The sequence below is a fragment of the Myotis daubentonii genome, chromosome 2, assembly GCF_963259705.1.
Source record: "Myotis daubentonii chromosome 2, mMyoDau2.1, whole genome shotgun sequence".
NCBI classification, from domain to species: domain Eukaryota; kingdom Metazoa; phylum Chordata; class Mammalia; order Chiroptera; family Vespertilionidae; genus Myotis; species Myotis daubentonii.
In genome coordinates, this window is record NC_081841.1 from 80,448,516 (window position 1) to 80,465,408 (window position 16,893).

Consider the following 16,893-nt stretch of genomic DNA (forward strand, 5'->3'; position numbering starts at 1 on the left):
GATTTTCAAAAATAAGTCAGAATTACATTTACTATACTCTACACATTCTTTCAATTTTGTTATCTGCAACCTATACATAAATTTATGCCAAAAAATTTCCTCATTAAAAAAGAAATTTAGGTTCTTTAAATTATGTGACTTATGGAGGACCTAGAAATATCTAGGCAATTTTTATTATATACCTATTGATCAATAAATATATTTGAAGGAATAAATTTTTTTGAATTCTTAAATTTATTCCAAAAATGGGTAAAAGTACATTTTAAAATGATTTTTAATTCCTCACTAGTAAAATAGTGCCTTGTACCCCCTCTGCTGGCTTTAAAGAGTAGTTTAACTTTTAAAAGATTCATATAACTATATTTATACTATAATTTAATATAGAAAACAGAAACACTTAGAAATGCTTTAATCTTACATAATTGATTCATCCTACTAATAATTTAACAAAATAAGCATGTTTATCTTCATTTGGAATTTAAAATTATATTTCTATGTTGTAAGAAGTGAATATTGAAAAAATATTAATATAAAATCACAGAACGTTAATCAAAACAGTTTTGAGGTAAACATAAGAAAAGACAAAAAGATCAATGTAGAGAGTAGAATATCCAAAAGATTGTATTAGGAATTTAATAAATGACAAACGTGACAATTTACTCAAGTGTGGAATAAGGAGTTTGACAACAATGCATACTGATATAATTAATCATGTTTCTGGAAGAAAATAAAGATACACCTCCACCTCATACTCTAAAAATACGTGATTCTATTGGTCTAGTAGCACTATTTATTTAAAAGATAATGCTTTCACCATTGAATTATCTTGTCACCTATACAAAAAAATATTGATCATTTTCTGGTTTATTTCTGAAGTCTACACTTTCCATTCATCTTTGTGTGTATTCTTATGCTGTTTGCAGCATCAGTAAATGGAACCTAACTTTATGGGCTGACTATTGGTGATCTTTCCTCAGTCTAATATTTTTGGTTGTTCTAATAAATTGATTTTTCATTTTTATCATCAACTTGTAATTTCTTCTTTCTTTTTATGTTTTTTAAAATATATTTTTATTGGTTTCAGAGAGGGAGAGAGAGAAAAAAAAAACATTAATGATGAGAGAGAATCATTGATCGGCTGCCTTCTGCATGCCCCCTACCGGGGATTGAGCCTGCAACCTGGGCATGTGCCCTTGACCAGAATCAAACCTGCAAGCCCTCAGTCCACAGGCCAACATTCTATTCACTGAGCCAAACCGGCTAGGGCTCTCTTATGTTTTCTTGAAGGCTTTACTACTATACACTACAAGCTAAAAAATAAAAAATAAAAGAGCCAGTCTCAGAGATTCATTGAAAGGACTATACCAGGTAATCTTTTTAGAAATACTAGAGGCCTGGTGCATGGATTCGTGCACTGGTGGGGTCGCTTGGCCTGGCCTGCAGGGATCAGGCCAAAACCAGCCCTCCAACATCCCCTGAGGGGTTCCGGATTGCCAGAGGGCGGTTCTCAGGTGATGTACCCCAGAATTGGGATCCCTCCTCTCTGGTTCCAGGTACGTCACCCAAGAACCACAGCTGCCAAATCACCACAGCTCAGCAGCTCCTGTATTGAGCGTCTGCCCCCTGGTGGTCAGTGAGCATCATAGCTAACCGGTCAACGGTTGGCCAGTCACTTAGGCTTTTATATATAGACATACCCATGGTTACAGGTTTTGGAGTTTAAGCAGACATTGTGCAGACAATTTTAGACAGTCCAGAGGACTGAATTATGACTTCCAGGAATGATTTTATCCAGAAGCAGAAGATTTAAAGAAATTAGATCCAAAATAAAAGAAATTACTTGCATAGAATAAAATAAACTACTAGTAATGAGGCATATTCAATTGTGGTCATTTCTTTTGGTATACTGTCAGTATTATTTCTAGAAATCTGCTTTCTGGTGGATTTATGAGGAATTTTTTTCCTTTATTAACCATCTACCTCTAACCAAGCAACAACAAGGGGGTAATAGAGAGAATCAGTTTGTGAGGCAGTGTAGTCACTGAAATTATTTTATACAGAAAAGGTTTGTTCTTCTTTTTCTAGTCTTATATTCAGGTAATTGGTGGTAGACATGGGAAGAACATCCACATCCTCAGTTTCACCCATTCTTTTCAAATGTTCTTTTCTCATGCTATAAAACTCAACCCCTTCCCATCAATACTTTCCTATCATTGTAAGAGGCCTGCAGGGTTTGATAAATTAGTTGAGTTAGAACTCGGGAAGCTTCACAACTGCTCCTTGGACATGGATGTCACCCATTCCTTCCTTCTGGCCACAGGAAGTGAGGGACTTCTTGAAGACTTCTCTTTAATCTTCCTGACCATCCATGCCAGATATTTTCAGTTTCCAATTGCCCATTTTCTACATTTGTACTCTCTAGGGCAGTGGTTCTCAACCTTCCTAATGCCGTGACCCTTTAATACAGTTCCTCATGTGGTGACCCCCAATTTCATTGTTACAAATTGAACATAATTAAAGCATAGTGATTAATCACAAAAACAATATGTAATTATATATGTGTTTCCCGATGGTCTTAGGTGACCCCTGTGAAAGGGTCGTTCAACTCCCAAAGGGGTCGTGACCCACAGGTTGAGAACCGCTGCCCTAGGGCCATTAGATGGAGCCAGATAACACCACAAATCTTATGATCTGTATTTTTGTCATAGCAAAAATTTTATAATCTGTGTTTTTGTCATTTTTACAACCACTTGATATCCCAGTGCCATAACCTGTCCATGTACTTTATCCCATGCCACTGTCAGTGATCATTTGAGTCATCAGAATGACACATCATGGATTACCCATGACCCGTTTCTCCCAGGACACCTTAAATATGTGAGCAATCCATTTCCTAAATTTGAAGTTCTGCTTCTGGGGCCTCTTTTTGGTACCAATTATTGCACCAGTCAAGGTCCTGGCAAGAAACAGATGAAGCAAACTGGAGAAGGGGATCATAAAGAAACTATTTACACAGGTGCAGGTAAGGTGTAGGCAAACCACAATGGATCATGTAGGATCCTGGATACTATAACATTTCCAAGTTTTTACTTCCACTCCCCTAGAACTTTATTTCACTATGTCAAACAAAATACAAATTTGGGAATCCTTCAATATTTTTTTTCTATTACATACTACTTTCAATTATTTAAATACCAGTCCTTCTAAATACCCATCTAAAATATCTACTCTTTCTACAACATTGCCCCATCCAGTGTGTCATCATATTCAATTCTTATTGAATCATAAGAATTTTAGTGTAATGTAGATTTCATATACAAGAGTAGTAAGAGAGGACACTGGAGAAATATGGAATTAGTAGGTCATGGAGGACTATTTCATAAAGAGAAGTTCATTCTCCTTTAACTGATAGCAAAAAATAAAATAAATTGGGATAACAGAGCTCTTTATATTTCCACATTATTTGTTATTGCAATTGAATGCTCAACTTGAGAAAATATATTAATACATCAGCGCAAAAGATGTGAATTTTAATATGTAGCACATCCAATTACAGCACTATAAAGAATTTAGAGAAAAGCAGCTATAAATATCCAGCTGCAGAGTTGAAGCTGTCTCATGCTGTGACTTTAGAAAAAAGGCAAAGTATATGTCCTTGTTTCATCTTGCATTTTATTAAAGCTCAAGCTATATTATGACCTGGGAATTACAAACTTTAACACAATTCAGAGGACATATAGACATAGTTCTTTATTTTTATCAGTATTACTAAGGAAATGTTACATGGAATAAAATGGATAAGGCCAACATATCTAAAGGTCTCCCTATCTCAACTATGGTACCATTTACTAAATATGAAGTATAGAATGAAACATATCTATGATTCCCCCCACCTATTGTGTATTGCCTATGTATTTCATATTAAATTAATATAATCCTATCTAATAAAAGAGAAACATGGGAATTAGCTGTACATCCGCTACCCTTCCCATTGGCTAATCAGGGCAATATGCAAATTAACTGCCAGCCAAGATGGCGACCGGCAGCCAGGCAGCTTGAAGCGAACATGAGGCTTGCTTGCTTCAGTGATGGAGGACTCCAACGTTCCCCGCCTGCCACTGCCGGCCTCTGAGTTTGCAGTTTGAAACATTGTTACAAATATAGAAGCTAAACAAAACCCCAGAAACCTGCTTTCAGCCAGCCCAGATCTCAGAGCTGAACTTGATACAGTGTTTCGATTATAGAACCCTAACAAACCAGATACCTGCTTTCAGCAGCAGAGGCCTCAGAGCTGGAGCCAGAGCTAAAGCTGGCCCAGAATAAAAAAAAAAAAAAAAAGAAAAAAAGGAGCAGTTGGAAGCTTCAGTCACCCGCCAGCCTGAAAACAGCCCTCAGCCCCTCATCCAGGCTGGCCAGGCACCCCAGTGGGGATCCCCACCCTGATCCAGGACACCCTTCAGGGCAAACCAGCCGGCCCCCACCCGTGCACCAGGTCTCTATCCTATATAGTAAATGGGTAATATGCCTCCCAGCACCGGGATCAGCGGAGCCAAGAGGCCACCCAGCACCGGGATCAGCTTGACAGGGGGCAGCGCCCAAACCCTCTGATCGCCCTGCGGCTCTGTGTGTGACAGGGGGCGGGGCCACAACCCCCTGATCGGCCCTGCTCTGTGCATGACAGGGGAAGGCGCCCCAACCCCCTGATCAGCCCTGCTCTGTGCCTGATAGGGGGGAGCTCCCCAACCCCCTGATTGCCCTGCGGCTCTGTGTGTGACAGGGTGCGGCACCCCAACCCCCTGATTGACCCTGCTCTGTGCGTGACAGGGGGTGGCGCCGCAACCTCCCCATCGACCCTGTCTTGAGTGTGACAGGGGGCGGTGCCCCAAACTCCCAATCAGCCCTACCCTGAGCGTGACTGAGGGTGGCATCACATCCTCCCAATCTGCCCTGCTCTGTGCATGACAGGGGCCGGTGCCCCAACTCCCCAGTCGGCCCTGCTCTGAGCCCGACCAGGGCCTGCATCTAGGGATTGGGCCTGCCCTCTGCCAGCCGGGAGCAGGCCTAAGACAGCAGGTCATTATCTCCCGAGGGGTTCCAGACTGTGAGAGGGCACAGGCCAGGCTGAGGGGCCCCCTCCCCCCTGAGTGCACAAATTTTTGGGCACCGGGCCTCTAGAATATAATAATATAATATAATATAATATAATATAATATAATATAATATAATATAATATAATATAATATAAATATAGAAGTTTAGATTAACTATAAAATCTGAGGATAAAGCATACCCGTTAGTTTCCTAGCTTTGTTCTAGTAATGTGTTAATATAAAGTGTTGATTGTTGTGTTACTTGCAAAATAAATGTAGGCCAAATTCATGGATTCTGTTTGTCATTTTAAGATATCATTTTATAATAATTTATTTTTAAGAATAAAATATAATAATCACCTTTGATGAGACCTCTATGAGAAAAAGTGATATCTAAATAAATTATGCATATGATTCCCCATTCCTCAATTTATTTATCCAATTTTTCTTCATTGAATAGCATCTCTCTAGCTCATTTACTTTATCCCAAAAATGGAAGACATATTCTTTGAAGGAGAATCTGTATTACAGGATAAAACAGACAACTCTTTCAGGATATTCAATATATCTCACCACGTTAAACATCTTTTAATTACTAGAAAAAAAACAGATCTTGGAATTTTGAGCCTTAATAAAGCGTTATAGAATAGAGCATTCATGAAACAAAATGAGGCTAGATAGAAACATCACATTTCTTTTCTTTTCTAAACTCCATAAGGCATTGTTCAGGCCAGACAGCCTTTGGTTCAAAGAGGACATATCTATTAGAAAGAAAGATCAAATAAGATGTATTCCAAGAAAAGAATTAATTAAAAGATAGGACAATAGCTGCATTTTTCTGTTATTCTAAAATTAATCAACACATTGTTAATAGTCCCTACTGTGCATATGAGAAAAGAAATCAGACAAGAAATATGCATAGTCCAGGTCACCAGTCTCCCTATAACCTCTGTCCATCAAATACATTTTTAGTTCTTCAATTTGGGTTTCTATTTTTTGTTTGTTTGTTTCTTTTTTTTGAAGGCACAGGGCAGTTAAAATTCCAAAATGTCATTTCAAGACCTCATGTTAATTGCTTTAAAAAATTATTTTCTGAAAACATATTTCTTTTCTGGAAGATCTAGAAAAAAATGGAACCATTCTAGAGAACTGAAAGGTTCTCTAAATTGACTACAATATCTCAGGATATTATTGAAAAGCAATGTGGTAATTATTATGCTTCATGTTTTTTGGAACCTAAAGCTAATTCCATGAAATGATATTTTTTCTATCTCTCATTTGCATGAACTACCATTTCAAATTAACTAGGAAAATAAAATATCTTTTTTTTTTTTTACTTTGTAATCAGTGTATTAAGGAGACATTCATACATTTCAAGAATTGCTTAAATTCTGATATCCAGATTTAAGCTTGTGAACATATGACTTTAAACATACAATTAAAGCTATTCATAATTTGCTATACTACCAACATTAAATTACAGTTACTTTGGAGCATAAGTTAAATGGTTTAAAGTAAGCCGGTAACATGCCTAAAACACACCTTCCTATCTCATACATGCAAATTACTTCTCCATGTAAAGTTTTCATCACTCAACTTCTAAGTAAGCCTATTCCAGAAGTCACTACTCTAAGGCTTATGGTCCAAAGAAAAGGGGGAAAAATGTAACCAAGGACTGATACATAATAATAAAAAAAAGATGGCACAACAGAAGGGAATGCAATTCTACAAATGCAAGCCCTCAAGAAGCAGATTATGATAAACCCCTTCTTTGGAAAGGTATCATTTCTATCACTGATACCACAGGTTAAATTATATGGCATGCCACCTTCAAGTAACAGTTGAGGCAACAGAATAAATGCAGAGGCATCACAATGAATCCCACTTAATACAACTATACAAACTAACACTTCTCTACAAATTCAGTTCTTTGTCTGACTGCCAGTTAAATACAGAATTTTAACTTCATAGCTTAACAATTAAGGGTCACACACCAAAGTCAATACATATATCTAGCATTTCAGTCTAAGCTATTCCATGTATATAACTGAAATTAATTACAAAGTATGGCCTAGCAAATGCTAAGGGAATTTTTTTACAGGTATTATCTTGCACACAAGTCATCATACGTACAGGGCAAAGTCAGAGCTTTTATATTTGAGTTTATTCTTCATTTAACTTTTAAAACACTACTATACTTGAATATTAAAACAAAAACAATAGCAAGTAGTGAGCATATTATGATTACAGTCCTTCACTCATTCACTACTGTATATAAAATGCCAGCAGTGAGTGTTATTCACTGGCCCCATTAAGAGGTCTGAGACTGAACACCATCCCTAGGATGATGTTCATCATCCTCGTATGCTTCTCCATTGTAATGGCGCCATCTTTCTTGATTTGGATCAAAGTCCACCAGTTCTACCTGGTCCATTTCATCAGTCTCTTCTACTTCCTTCCTTTCAGGTAGGAGTTTTTCCAGCAAAGAGAGTTTATCAGGAGAGAGAAAGCCATTCTCAGGAAAGTTTACCTTAAATTCGATGATTAGGCGACCCTTTTCATATGGTCTACGATAAATTGGCATGCCTTCATTTAATACACACTTGATATCTCCATGCTTGACAATCTGACCTGGATGAGAGGTGATGACTATGGTTCGGTTGTCAAGATTAGCTATTGGCTTTTGGAAGCCACACAAAGCTTCAACCAGCTGTATGTCCAATGTCCATACACATGAAAAGGTCTTCTCCTTGTCGAGTGAAAACAGCATGGTCCTTCCGATCTGAAACAATGGTAATATCTCCTGGCTCCAGTCCTGGTTCCTGGTCTCCTTCACCATGGAATGTTATCTTCTGGCCATCTTTCATGCCTTTATCAATATGAACTTCTAGAATCTTCTTCTCTCGAACTATCTTCCTTCCGTTGCAGCTTTTACATCTATCTTTAGGACTGATCCTTTCCCCATGGCCCTGGCACTCCATGCACACAGACTGAATTTGCTGAACCATTCCAGGGCCTATCTGATGAATTCTTATTTGCATTCCAGTACCTCGGCAATTGGGACAGCACTCTACTGCTCCTTTCTTACCACCTCGGCCTTCACATTTGTCACAAATCACATTCTTTTGTAGAGCTAGTTTTCTCGTTGCACCATTATGTAAGTCTTCTAAGGTTACAGAGAGCTGATGCACAACGTTTTTACCTCTCCTTTCTCTCTGCATCCTTCCTCCTCCTCCAAAAAACATATCAAAGATGTCCATGGGGGAACCAAAACCGCCACCTGCTCCACCTTCCTTAATTGCTTGTTCTCCTCCTTTGTCATATAATTCCCTTTTCTTTGCATCAGAGAGCACTTCGTAAGCTTGAGAAATCTGTTTAAACTTCTCTCCTTCATTTGGATTCTTATCAGGGTGGTACTTCAAGGCCAGCTTCCTATAAGCCTTTTTCAGTTCTTCCTGGGTGGCATTGGGTTTGACCCCCAAAACATCATAGCAAGTGGTTTCTTTCACCATTTTTGACAGCTGGTGAGCGGGCCGAGGCAGGTGTGGAGGAGCTGGAAAGAGCGCATTGCTGCGCGCAGCTCAGGCAGCCGCCGCTCCTCCACCTCTCACCGAGCGTTCTGGAAAGTTCCAATAAAATATCTTTTCCTTTAAAAATAGTGGGAATTATTATAGCCTTATGATACTATAATAGAAACTTTCACCTTTCAATAAACCTATGTATGATTTGGTTAGAAAAATAATCATATTTTTTCACTCTCCGAACTAGAAAATAAACAATACTATTTTTCTACATTTTCTTTCTATGGAAACTGTGTGATATTTGAGAGGTTTTTCTAAGCCAAAAAGAAATACGTTGCTACATCCATCTGATATATATTTATGGTGATAGCTAATAGGCTAAAGCAGTGGTTCTCAACCTTGGTGCACATTAGAATCACCTGGGAATCTTTTTAAAATTCCGATTTCTGGGCCTCATCCTCCGGAAATTCTGTTTCTTTGTTATGGGGTGGGGCCACAACATTACTAATGAATCTTTTTAAAATCCTGATCTCTTGTCCAGTGTTTCCTTCCACGTCCCGCGTGGAGTAGGGTTCTGAAAGAGGAGCCACACAACAAATGAGAGAAAAAGACATGAGATAATTTTGCAATATTGGGGGACCAGGCGGGCAAGTCCAACTCAAGGAGAGAGAGAGAGACTTCCCCCAATGCTCTGGCCGCTCCAACCTTTTATTTGGTCTAGGGTAGCCCTAGGGTAAGGAGGTTTGTCTAGGGTAGCCCTAGGGTAAGGAGGTTTGTCTGGGGTAGCCCTAGGGTAAGGAGGTTTCAATGACACACAGATTAGGTCATAACATCACCCTTAGGCAATTTACATGATTAAAGGTAGGGAGGTTGCTTCAGCTATCATTATCTAGAGTAACTGGGTAGTACCTAGATTAACTGGGTGGTACACAGCCCTGACCTTTGCTAGGGCTTTCAAATGTTACTACTTTTGGGGGTCTCTGTCTATACTCAGCTAGTGAAGACAATAAATGGTTTCTGGCAATCTCTAGGCCCCATCCTCCGGAAATTCTGTTTCTTTGTTATTAATATTGTGGCCCCACCCCATAACAAAGAAACAATTTCCAGAGGATGAGGCCCAGAAATCAGGAGTTTAAAAAGATTCCCAGGTGATTCTAATGTGCAGCCAAGGTTGAGAACCACTGAAATAAAGCTTCCCAAATATTTACTTTAACATAAAATGTGATGTGAATTTCTGTATAGATATTTTACATAAAACAGAAATTTGTAAAGAAAATTTAATTGAAAATGTTTAAAGATTTGTGTACACAAGTTTTATTATATTGTGTTTTTTTTCTTTTAGGATAGTTATAATCTAAAAGTCAGTAATTTTCTGTTAATTAAAACATTATGGCTCAACATTATAATAAAATATTATTCAATTATAAATTATTAAAACACTGGCTTATCAGACTAATGATGCCTGCAATATAGTAAGTGGAATATAAAACACTATACTGGGAAGATGAATACCACTGCATTGATAGTTCATAATTCTACATAACTTTTCTTTCTTAAAATTCTACATTTACGGTAGTGCTCTGTCCCCAGATCTCTCTTTTGCTTCAATGGTGTTTGGATGAAACAGACCCAGGATGCCCCTTCTTCCAGCTTCTAACCACCCTCCAGCCCCTTTTCCAGTCACCACCTTCGGAACCACCTTAGCCACCCATCCTCAGCCTCTGAGACCAGCCAACATCGTTTTTTGACCTTAATTCCTTATTGTTGAACATCCATGAGCCCCCAGACTTGTCAGAACTACTCCACCAAGGTGGAGGCTCCATCAGTCGCCTGGCCAACCTGAATCTGCCGCCTCCTGCACTTACCTCTCTCTGGGCTTCTATTTCAACCAAGACGATGTGGCAGTGCAAGACGTGGGCCACTTCTTCCTGGAGTTGGCGGTGAAGAGGCGAGAGGGCACTGGGCATCTCTTAAAGATACAAAGGCAGCACCGTGGCCGCATTCTCTTCCAGGATGTGCTGAAGCCTTGCCAAGATGAGTGGGCTAAAACTCAGGTTGCCAGTGGAAGCCACCGTGGCCTTGGAGAGGAACCTGAACCAGGATCCACCTGCCCTGGGTTCTACCTGCGCAGACCCTCAGGCTCTGTGACTTCCGGGAGAACCACTTCCTGGATGAGGAGGTGAACCTCATCAAGAAGATGGGCAACACCTGACTAACTTCCACAGGGTGGTTGGCCCCAGGCCAGGCTGGGCGAGTATCTTTCAAAAGGATCGCCCTCAGGCAGGACTAGGAGCCTCTGTGGCCCAGAGGCCTTTGAGGGGCACTGCTGCATTCCCCTGATGTTGGCTTTGCCTGAGCTTCTCCCCAAAACCACTAGCCATCCTTTTAACCAACCTGGAGCCCTCTCTCATGCATTGGACCAAATGAAAATAATAAATTTTTTGCAGTAAAAAAAAGAGAAAAATCTGCATTTTCATCTCACTCTAATACTAGTATCTAGGGAAAATATAATACTCATATACATATACACTTTTAAATGTACTGTTACTCAGCCTATCCTTTAGCAGAATTAATACTGTATAGAAATGTATTGGCCACCAGGTAGCTGAGAGAACTATTTTGTGTATTCATTTGATACTAGAAAATAAGAAAAAAGAAGTTTAACAATTCTTTAGTTAGCATTTCTTTGGAAACATATTATATGCTAGTTTTATCACTTTCAAGTATCTTTTTTGCTCATTTTCATAATTATAAAATGACTTACTGGCTACAAAAAGTTTCATCAAATAAGTAAAGAATATCATTTCTATTTGGGAAATAAGGTGTTTGAATCAACTGAGGTACTAACTTTAAAAAATTTTATAAAAAAACAAATTTTGAGAAGTTTAATTTGTGTGAATACTATTCTATGTATGAAATGTATGAATCCTGTCTTACAAATCAATTCATTTACGAAATATAGGTAAGAGATTATATTACAAAGAATGATAATTTTCTCAAGTGTTAATGGCAGCAGTAATAGTATTTATCAAAGGATTGTTAGGAGATTAAATGAAGTAATGTATGTAAAGGGCTAGTACAGTATTGGACAATATTAATATTACTATATTCATTATAATCATCATCATATGATTATTCAACCATTCATAGGGTTGAGTATAACCATAGAGTTCATTGGTGATTAAATAATACTAATAAATCTGAGCACAGTGTCACATTATTATAATAATAATAAAAGTAGTAATTAATTTCTGACATATGTTCAGCATCATATTAATATCTACTGGTTTCTCTAACATGTGTCTCTTTAATGACCTCAAATTAATGGTTTGCTAGTAATTGACCTCAAAATAACATTTCTACTTCAGGTGGAAATATCTGGTAATTACGAGAGGAAAAAAAATGTATTTAACTTTTAGCAAAGTAGTTCCAAAAGTCCAACATATTTGCGTGCTTAGCTTATATGGATATAAAAATACATTTTAAAATCTACATTTGAAAATGGACTTTAAGTGAAATTATATTTTTACTTTTCAAGTGGTATTAACATCAGCCTATTTAAAGAAGCCTGTGCAATTAAATTTGAATGAAGATAAAATTTAATTCATATCATATGATTAAAATCATATATTTTTAAGTAAAAAAAAGTGTTAAAAGTTTTCAGGGAAAAATAAAGAAGAATGGGTAATTTAAATATTGATAAGTTTTATTTATAAGACATCTAGCACTCTTGTCATTTGAGAAATTTTTTCTAGTCCCTTAACATTTATAATTGTCATTATTAATTGAAATTAATAATTCCCTGTTTAAAATGACACTCATATCTCCATGTACCCATCTAACATTCCATATTTGTTATTTTGTAGTCAGTGGAAAAGGAAAAAGAAATGGGAAAAACATTTAAAACCATATTAAATGTTTACATGGAAATTAATCACATTTATACTACATATAAGCTGTGTGACTGTGCAAAATGACTTACCATCTCTGCTCCAGTATTCCTATCAGTAAAATGAGCCTGTGACATTATTATAGTCAGTGACAATTATAACCCTGTATAATTTTACTTTATCAGTGTAAAAATATTATTAAATATTACTAATACAGAACATAAAGTTATTAATATCTAAAATATTACAAGCAAATAATTCCAGACAGGCAATTGCAAGTGCTTCCTATTAAAAACACATATGCTGTTTTATGCCTTTATTATTTTTTAGTTTTAATTTTTTTCTTACAGCACGAATTTTGTCAACGACTCAACTAAATTGATTCAAGATTAATTTATTGTGAAACTTTGGTTAACTGGCCATATTTCATTGCAAACAAGATGATTAAATGTGTAACAACTGAAGGAAAAAATGAGATACATAATAGCAAAATAATAATAGGTACTTAACATGTGCCAGTTACCATTCTAAGAGTTTTGTATGAAAAAACTTATTTATCTACTTAAATTACCCTATGATGTATATATTATTTCAGGCTTATGACCTTTTGCCTACAATTTGAAAGCAAATGTTTTTGAAAACTTTTTGTGTGTTTTTCTCACACAAGCAGAAATCTGATCAGAATTGAGATGAAGGTATTTATATTATTAAATTACCCATTAGTTTGAATAATTAATTTTGCTGCAGCAATTTTAATATCTTAATATGCTTCTTGAGGCTCTGCTGTAACTGTTATATAAATACTAGTGGTCCGGTGCATTAAATTCATGCACAGGGGGCAGGGGGGTGTCCTTCAGCCCGGCCTACACCATCTCCAAGCTGGGACAACTAGGGGGACATCCCTCTCTCAATCCAGGACCGCTGGCTCCTAACCACTCACCTGCCTGCCTGCTCAATAGCCCCTAACTGCCTCTGCCTGCCTGCCTGCTTGCCCCCAACTGCCCTCCCTCGCCAGCCTGATCGCCCCCAACTGCACCTCCTGCCGGCCTGCTCACCCCCAACTGGCCCCCCTGCCAGTCTCATGGCCCCAAACTGCCCTCCCCTGCCAGCCTCATGGCCCCCAACTTCCCCCCTTGCTAGCCTGATCACCCCCAACTGCCCTCCCCTTCTGGCCTGATCGCCCCTAACTGCCTCTGCCTTAGCCTCGCCACCATGGCTTTGTCCAGAAGAATGTCCATAAGGTCTCCTGGTCTAATTTGCATATTACCCTTTTATTAGTATAGATGTAAGTTTTGCACTAAATTACCTATTTAAAATTCAAAACATTCTGAATTTGAAATAGCCTTGGACCCAAAGGTTTTAGAAAATAAGTTGTAAACCTATATTACTATGCTCATTTTATTTTTTAAAAAATCTTTATTGTTGAAAGATTACATATGTCTCCTTTCTTCCCCATTGGTCCCTTCTAGCCTGGCCCCACCTCCCATCCCAGGACTTCACTACCCTATTGTCTGTGTCCGTGGGCTACGCATCTAGTATACGCGTACAAGTTCTTTGGTTGATCCCTGCCCACCCACCTCCACCTTCCCTCTGAGATTCAACAGTCTGTTGCATGCTTCTATGTCTCTGAATATATTTTGTTCATCAGTTTGTTTTGCTCATTGTGGAATCTATTATGCTTATTTTACTGATAGGTACTGGGGCACAGAGACAGAAAGTCATTTTGCAAAGTCACACAGCTTATAAGTAGTAGAAATGTGAGTAATTTCCATGCAAATATTTAATATGATTTTAAATGTTTTTACCATTCCTTCTTTCTTTTCTGCTGACTCCAAATCTCAAACGTAGAATGTTATATGAATATCTAGAGATATGAGTGTCATTAAAAAAGAAAACTAGAAACGCTTACTGTTCCTAATACTGCTAGCTAAAAAGTCATTTGTATTTTATATATATATATATATATATATATATATATATATATATATATATATATATATATATTATTGATTTCAGAGAGGAAGGGAGAGGGGAAAGATAGAATCATCAATGATGAGAGAGAATCATCGATTGGCTGCCTCCTGCACAGCCCCCACTGGGGGTCTAGCCTGCAACCCAGGCATGTGCCCCTGACTAGAATCGAACCCAATCGAACCCAGGACCTTTCAGTCCACAGGCCAACGCTCTAAGTACTGAGCCAAACCAGCTAGGGCTCATTTGTATTTTAGGAAGACCATATTGGTTGACCCAGATGAGTCAGTTGAGACTGGAACATTATTTATTTGAATGTATGTATGTCATGGTTACTCCAAAAGAGTGCCAAGTGCAGTGCCAGCATGTACTGTCAAAAAAGTGTAAATTACGATATAATAAGCAGTCTGAAATCTGGAATTACAGAGCAAGCAAAGTTTTCAAAGAGCTTAAATACATCTGTCTTGATTGAAATTTTACAGATGGAATTTCTAGAGTTATTCATATAGCAGCTTGGGGTGAATGTTAGGAAATTGAGTTTCTGTTTCTAGCAAAGAAACCAAATGGTTGTGTGACCTTAAATAAATAATTAAGCAGTATTTAATTTCATATGTTCCCATTTCTAAATTACATTTACAATTCTGTTTTCATGAAATCTGTATGAAGTAAATGTTCGTGAGCACAGGAAGTCCTAAAAGTGTATTACTACTATTTCAATGTCTAATATGGAAGCATTTTGTCCCATTTTCACAGTATCAGAAGCCAAATTCAAAAATGTCAGCTGCACTGTGTCCCAAGATAGGACCTTTAAGCTAGTTTTCAAATTCTTTAAGAACTTCTTTCAAAATGACAAAACAGTAATAATTTTGTAATCATTACTCTAAACATAGATTCCATCCTTAGTCAAATTGTGAATGTGTAAGTTAATAATCCAAGCATATTTTTTCCTATTACACTCTACATAAATTTTTAATGTTTCTCAATTTCAGTAATTATTTGAACAGCAGAATACTGCAAACTGGATGAAAGAAGGTGAAGAGATCAGCCAAAAACACCATATTTGCATAACCCATAGACACAGACAACAATGTGGTGATGGCTGGAGGGAAGTAGGGTGGAGGCAGGCAAAGCTGGGACGGGGACCATCTATAATAGAGTCAACAATAAAAATGAAGACAATAAACAAACAAGCTCTTAAACTAGTTTAATTAAGAGCAAAGAACAATTCTCTCCTTTCCCACTGGATCAGTGGCTTCTGATTTCTAGAACAGTACATATTCGACAATTGGTAAAACCTCTAGGAACACCAAAGAGTTGTTGTCCTGAATTACGGGACGTCTTAGTTATTAGGCCACTAATGTGGAAACATTTCTATCAAATCAAAGAATGTGGATAAGGCTTTTGAGTTGATGATGGAGTATATACCCTGTAAAGAATATATAATTTTCCAGAGTTATAAATTCTGATAATTCATATTGCAGATTACATCTCAAAAAAATGTTAAAGGGCTAGAATGGGCATGTTGTAAGCCCTCATCTCTGATTTTTTATTAACTTTTTAATTAAAGTATTCCAAAAATAATGTTGCTTGGAAATGGAGGTAAGAATTTAATAAACAATTTTAGCTGCAGTTTGTCACTTTTTACTAAAGGAAACAGCTTTTGTGAATGTTTACAATCAAACATGAGACATTGATACTACACCAAATTGCATATTGATTAGAGCAAAAGAAATCTGGACCACTCTTCTCATTATGCAAGCATAAAATGCAAGTCATATAAATACTGGGCTAATGTTTTAAATGAATTCAGATTTTAATCTACATCAAAATCTACTGCCACGGTAATCAGCTCAAGCAGAATTTTTGGAAGACTTTCTCCTAAGGATGGCAGGAGTGGGTGGATGATATTGCAGATCCACTTTACTTTCTTCACTGATATGAACAGATCATTTGAGGGCTACTTAGGTGTAAATCCAAGAAACAACATTTTTCAACCCAAGTCATCTCCTTCTACTAGTTGCCCTATTTCTGTTATATTAATATTATATACTAGAGGCCCTATGCATGAAATTCGTGCAAGAGTAGGCCTTCTCAGCCCCAGCTGCGTCATGACGCCCTCCCAGCCCTGACTTCATCCAGAAGGTCATCCGGAAGGTCGTCCGGAATGTTGTCTGGATGGTCGTTCTGCTGTTCGGACATTGGGCTGAGGACGGACTGGTTAAAGTGTCCTTTAGTGCTCATTTTATGATTATACCATCTAAGCACCTCTGCTTTTTGTGTGATTTCATCAATTTAGGATTATGGCATTTGGCTGCCTCTGCTTTGTAGGTGGGGTGCCTGAGAGGTCAGTTGGTCCCTTCCTGTGGTTATGCCTCTATCCCAGAGGAGAAGGTTGAACATAGGGAATTTGGTCTACACTGG

The 16,893-nt window shown here is 37.7% G+C and overlaps 2 protein-coding genes across 2 annotated transcripts in view; both read right to left on the reverse strand.

Annotated features, from left to right (window-relative positions):
• Window positions 1–16,893, reverse strand: part of CCDC59 (coiled-coil domain containing 59) — a 44,398-nt gene that overhangs the window by 7,541 nt on the left and 19,964 nt on the right. The gene's annotated exons all lie outside the window — the stretch shown is intronic.
• Window positions 7,236–8,715, reverse strand: LOC132227980 (dnaJ homolog subfamily A member 1-like). Its single transcript, XM_059683718.1, is given in 2 exon segments — window positions 7,236–7,809; window positions 7,811–8,715. Coding segments are annotated over 2 exon segments (1,200 nt in total). The 5' UTR covers window positions 8,603–8,715; the 3' UTR covers window positions 7,236–7,401.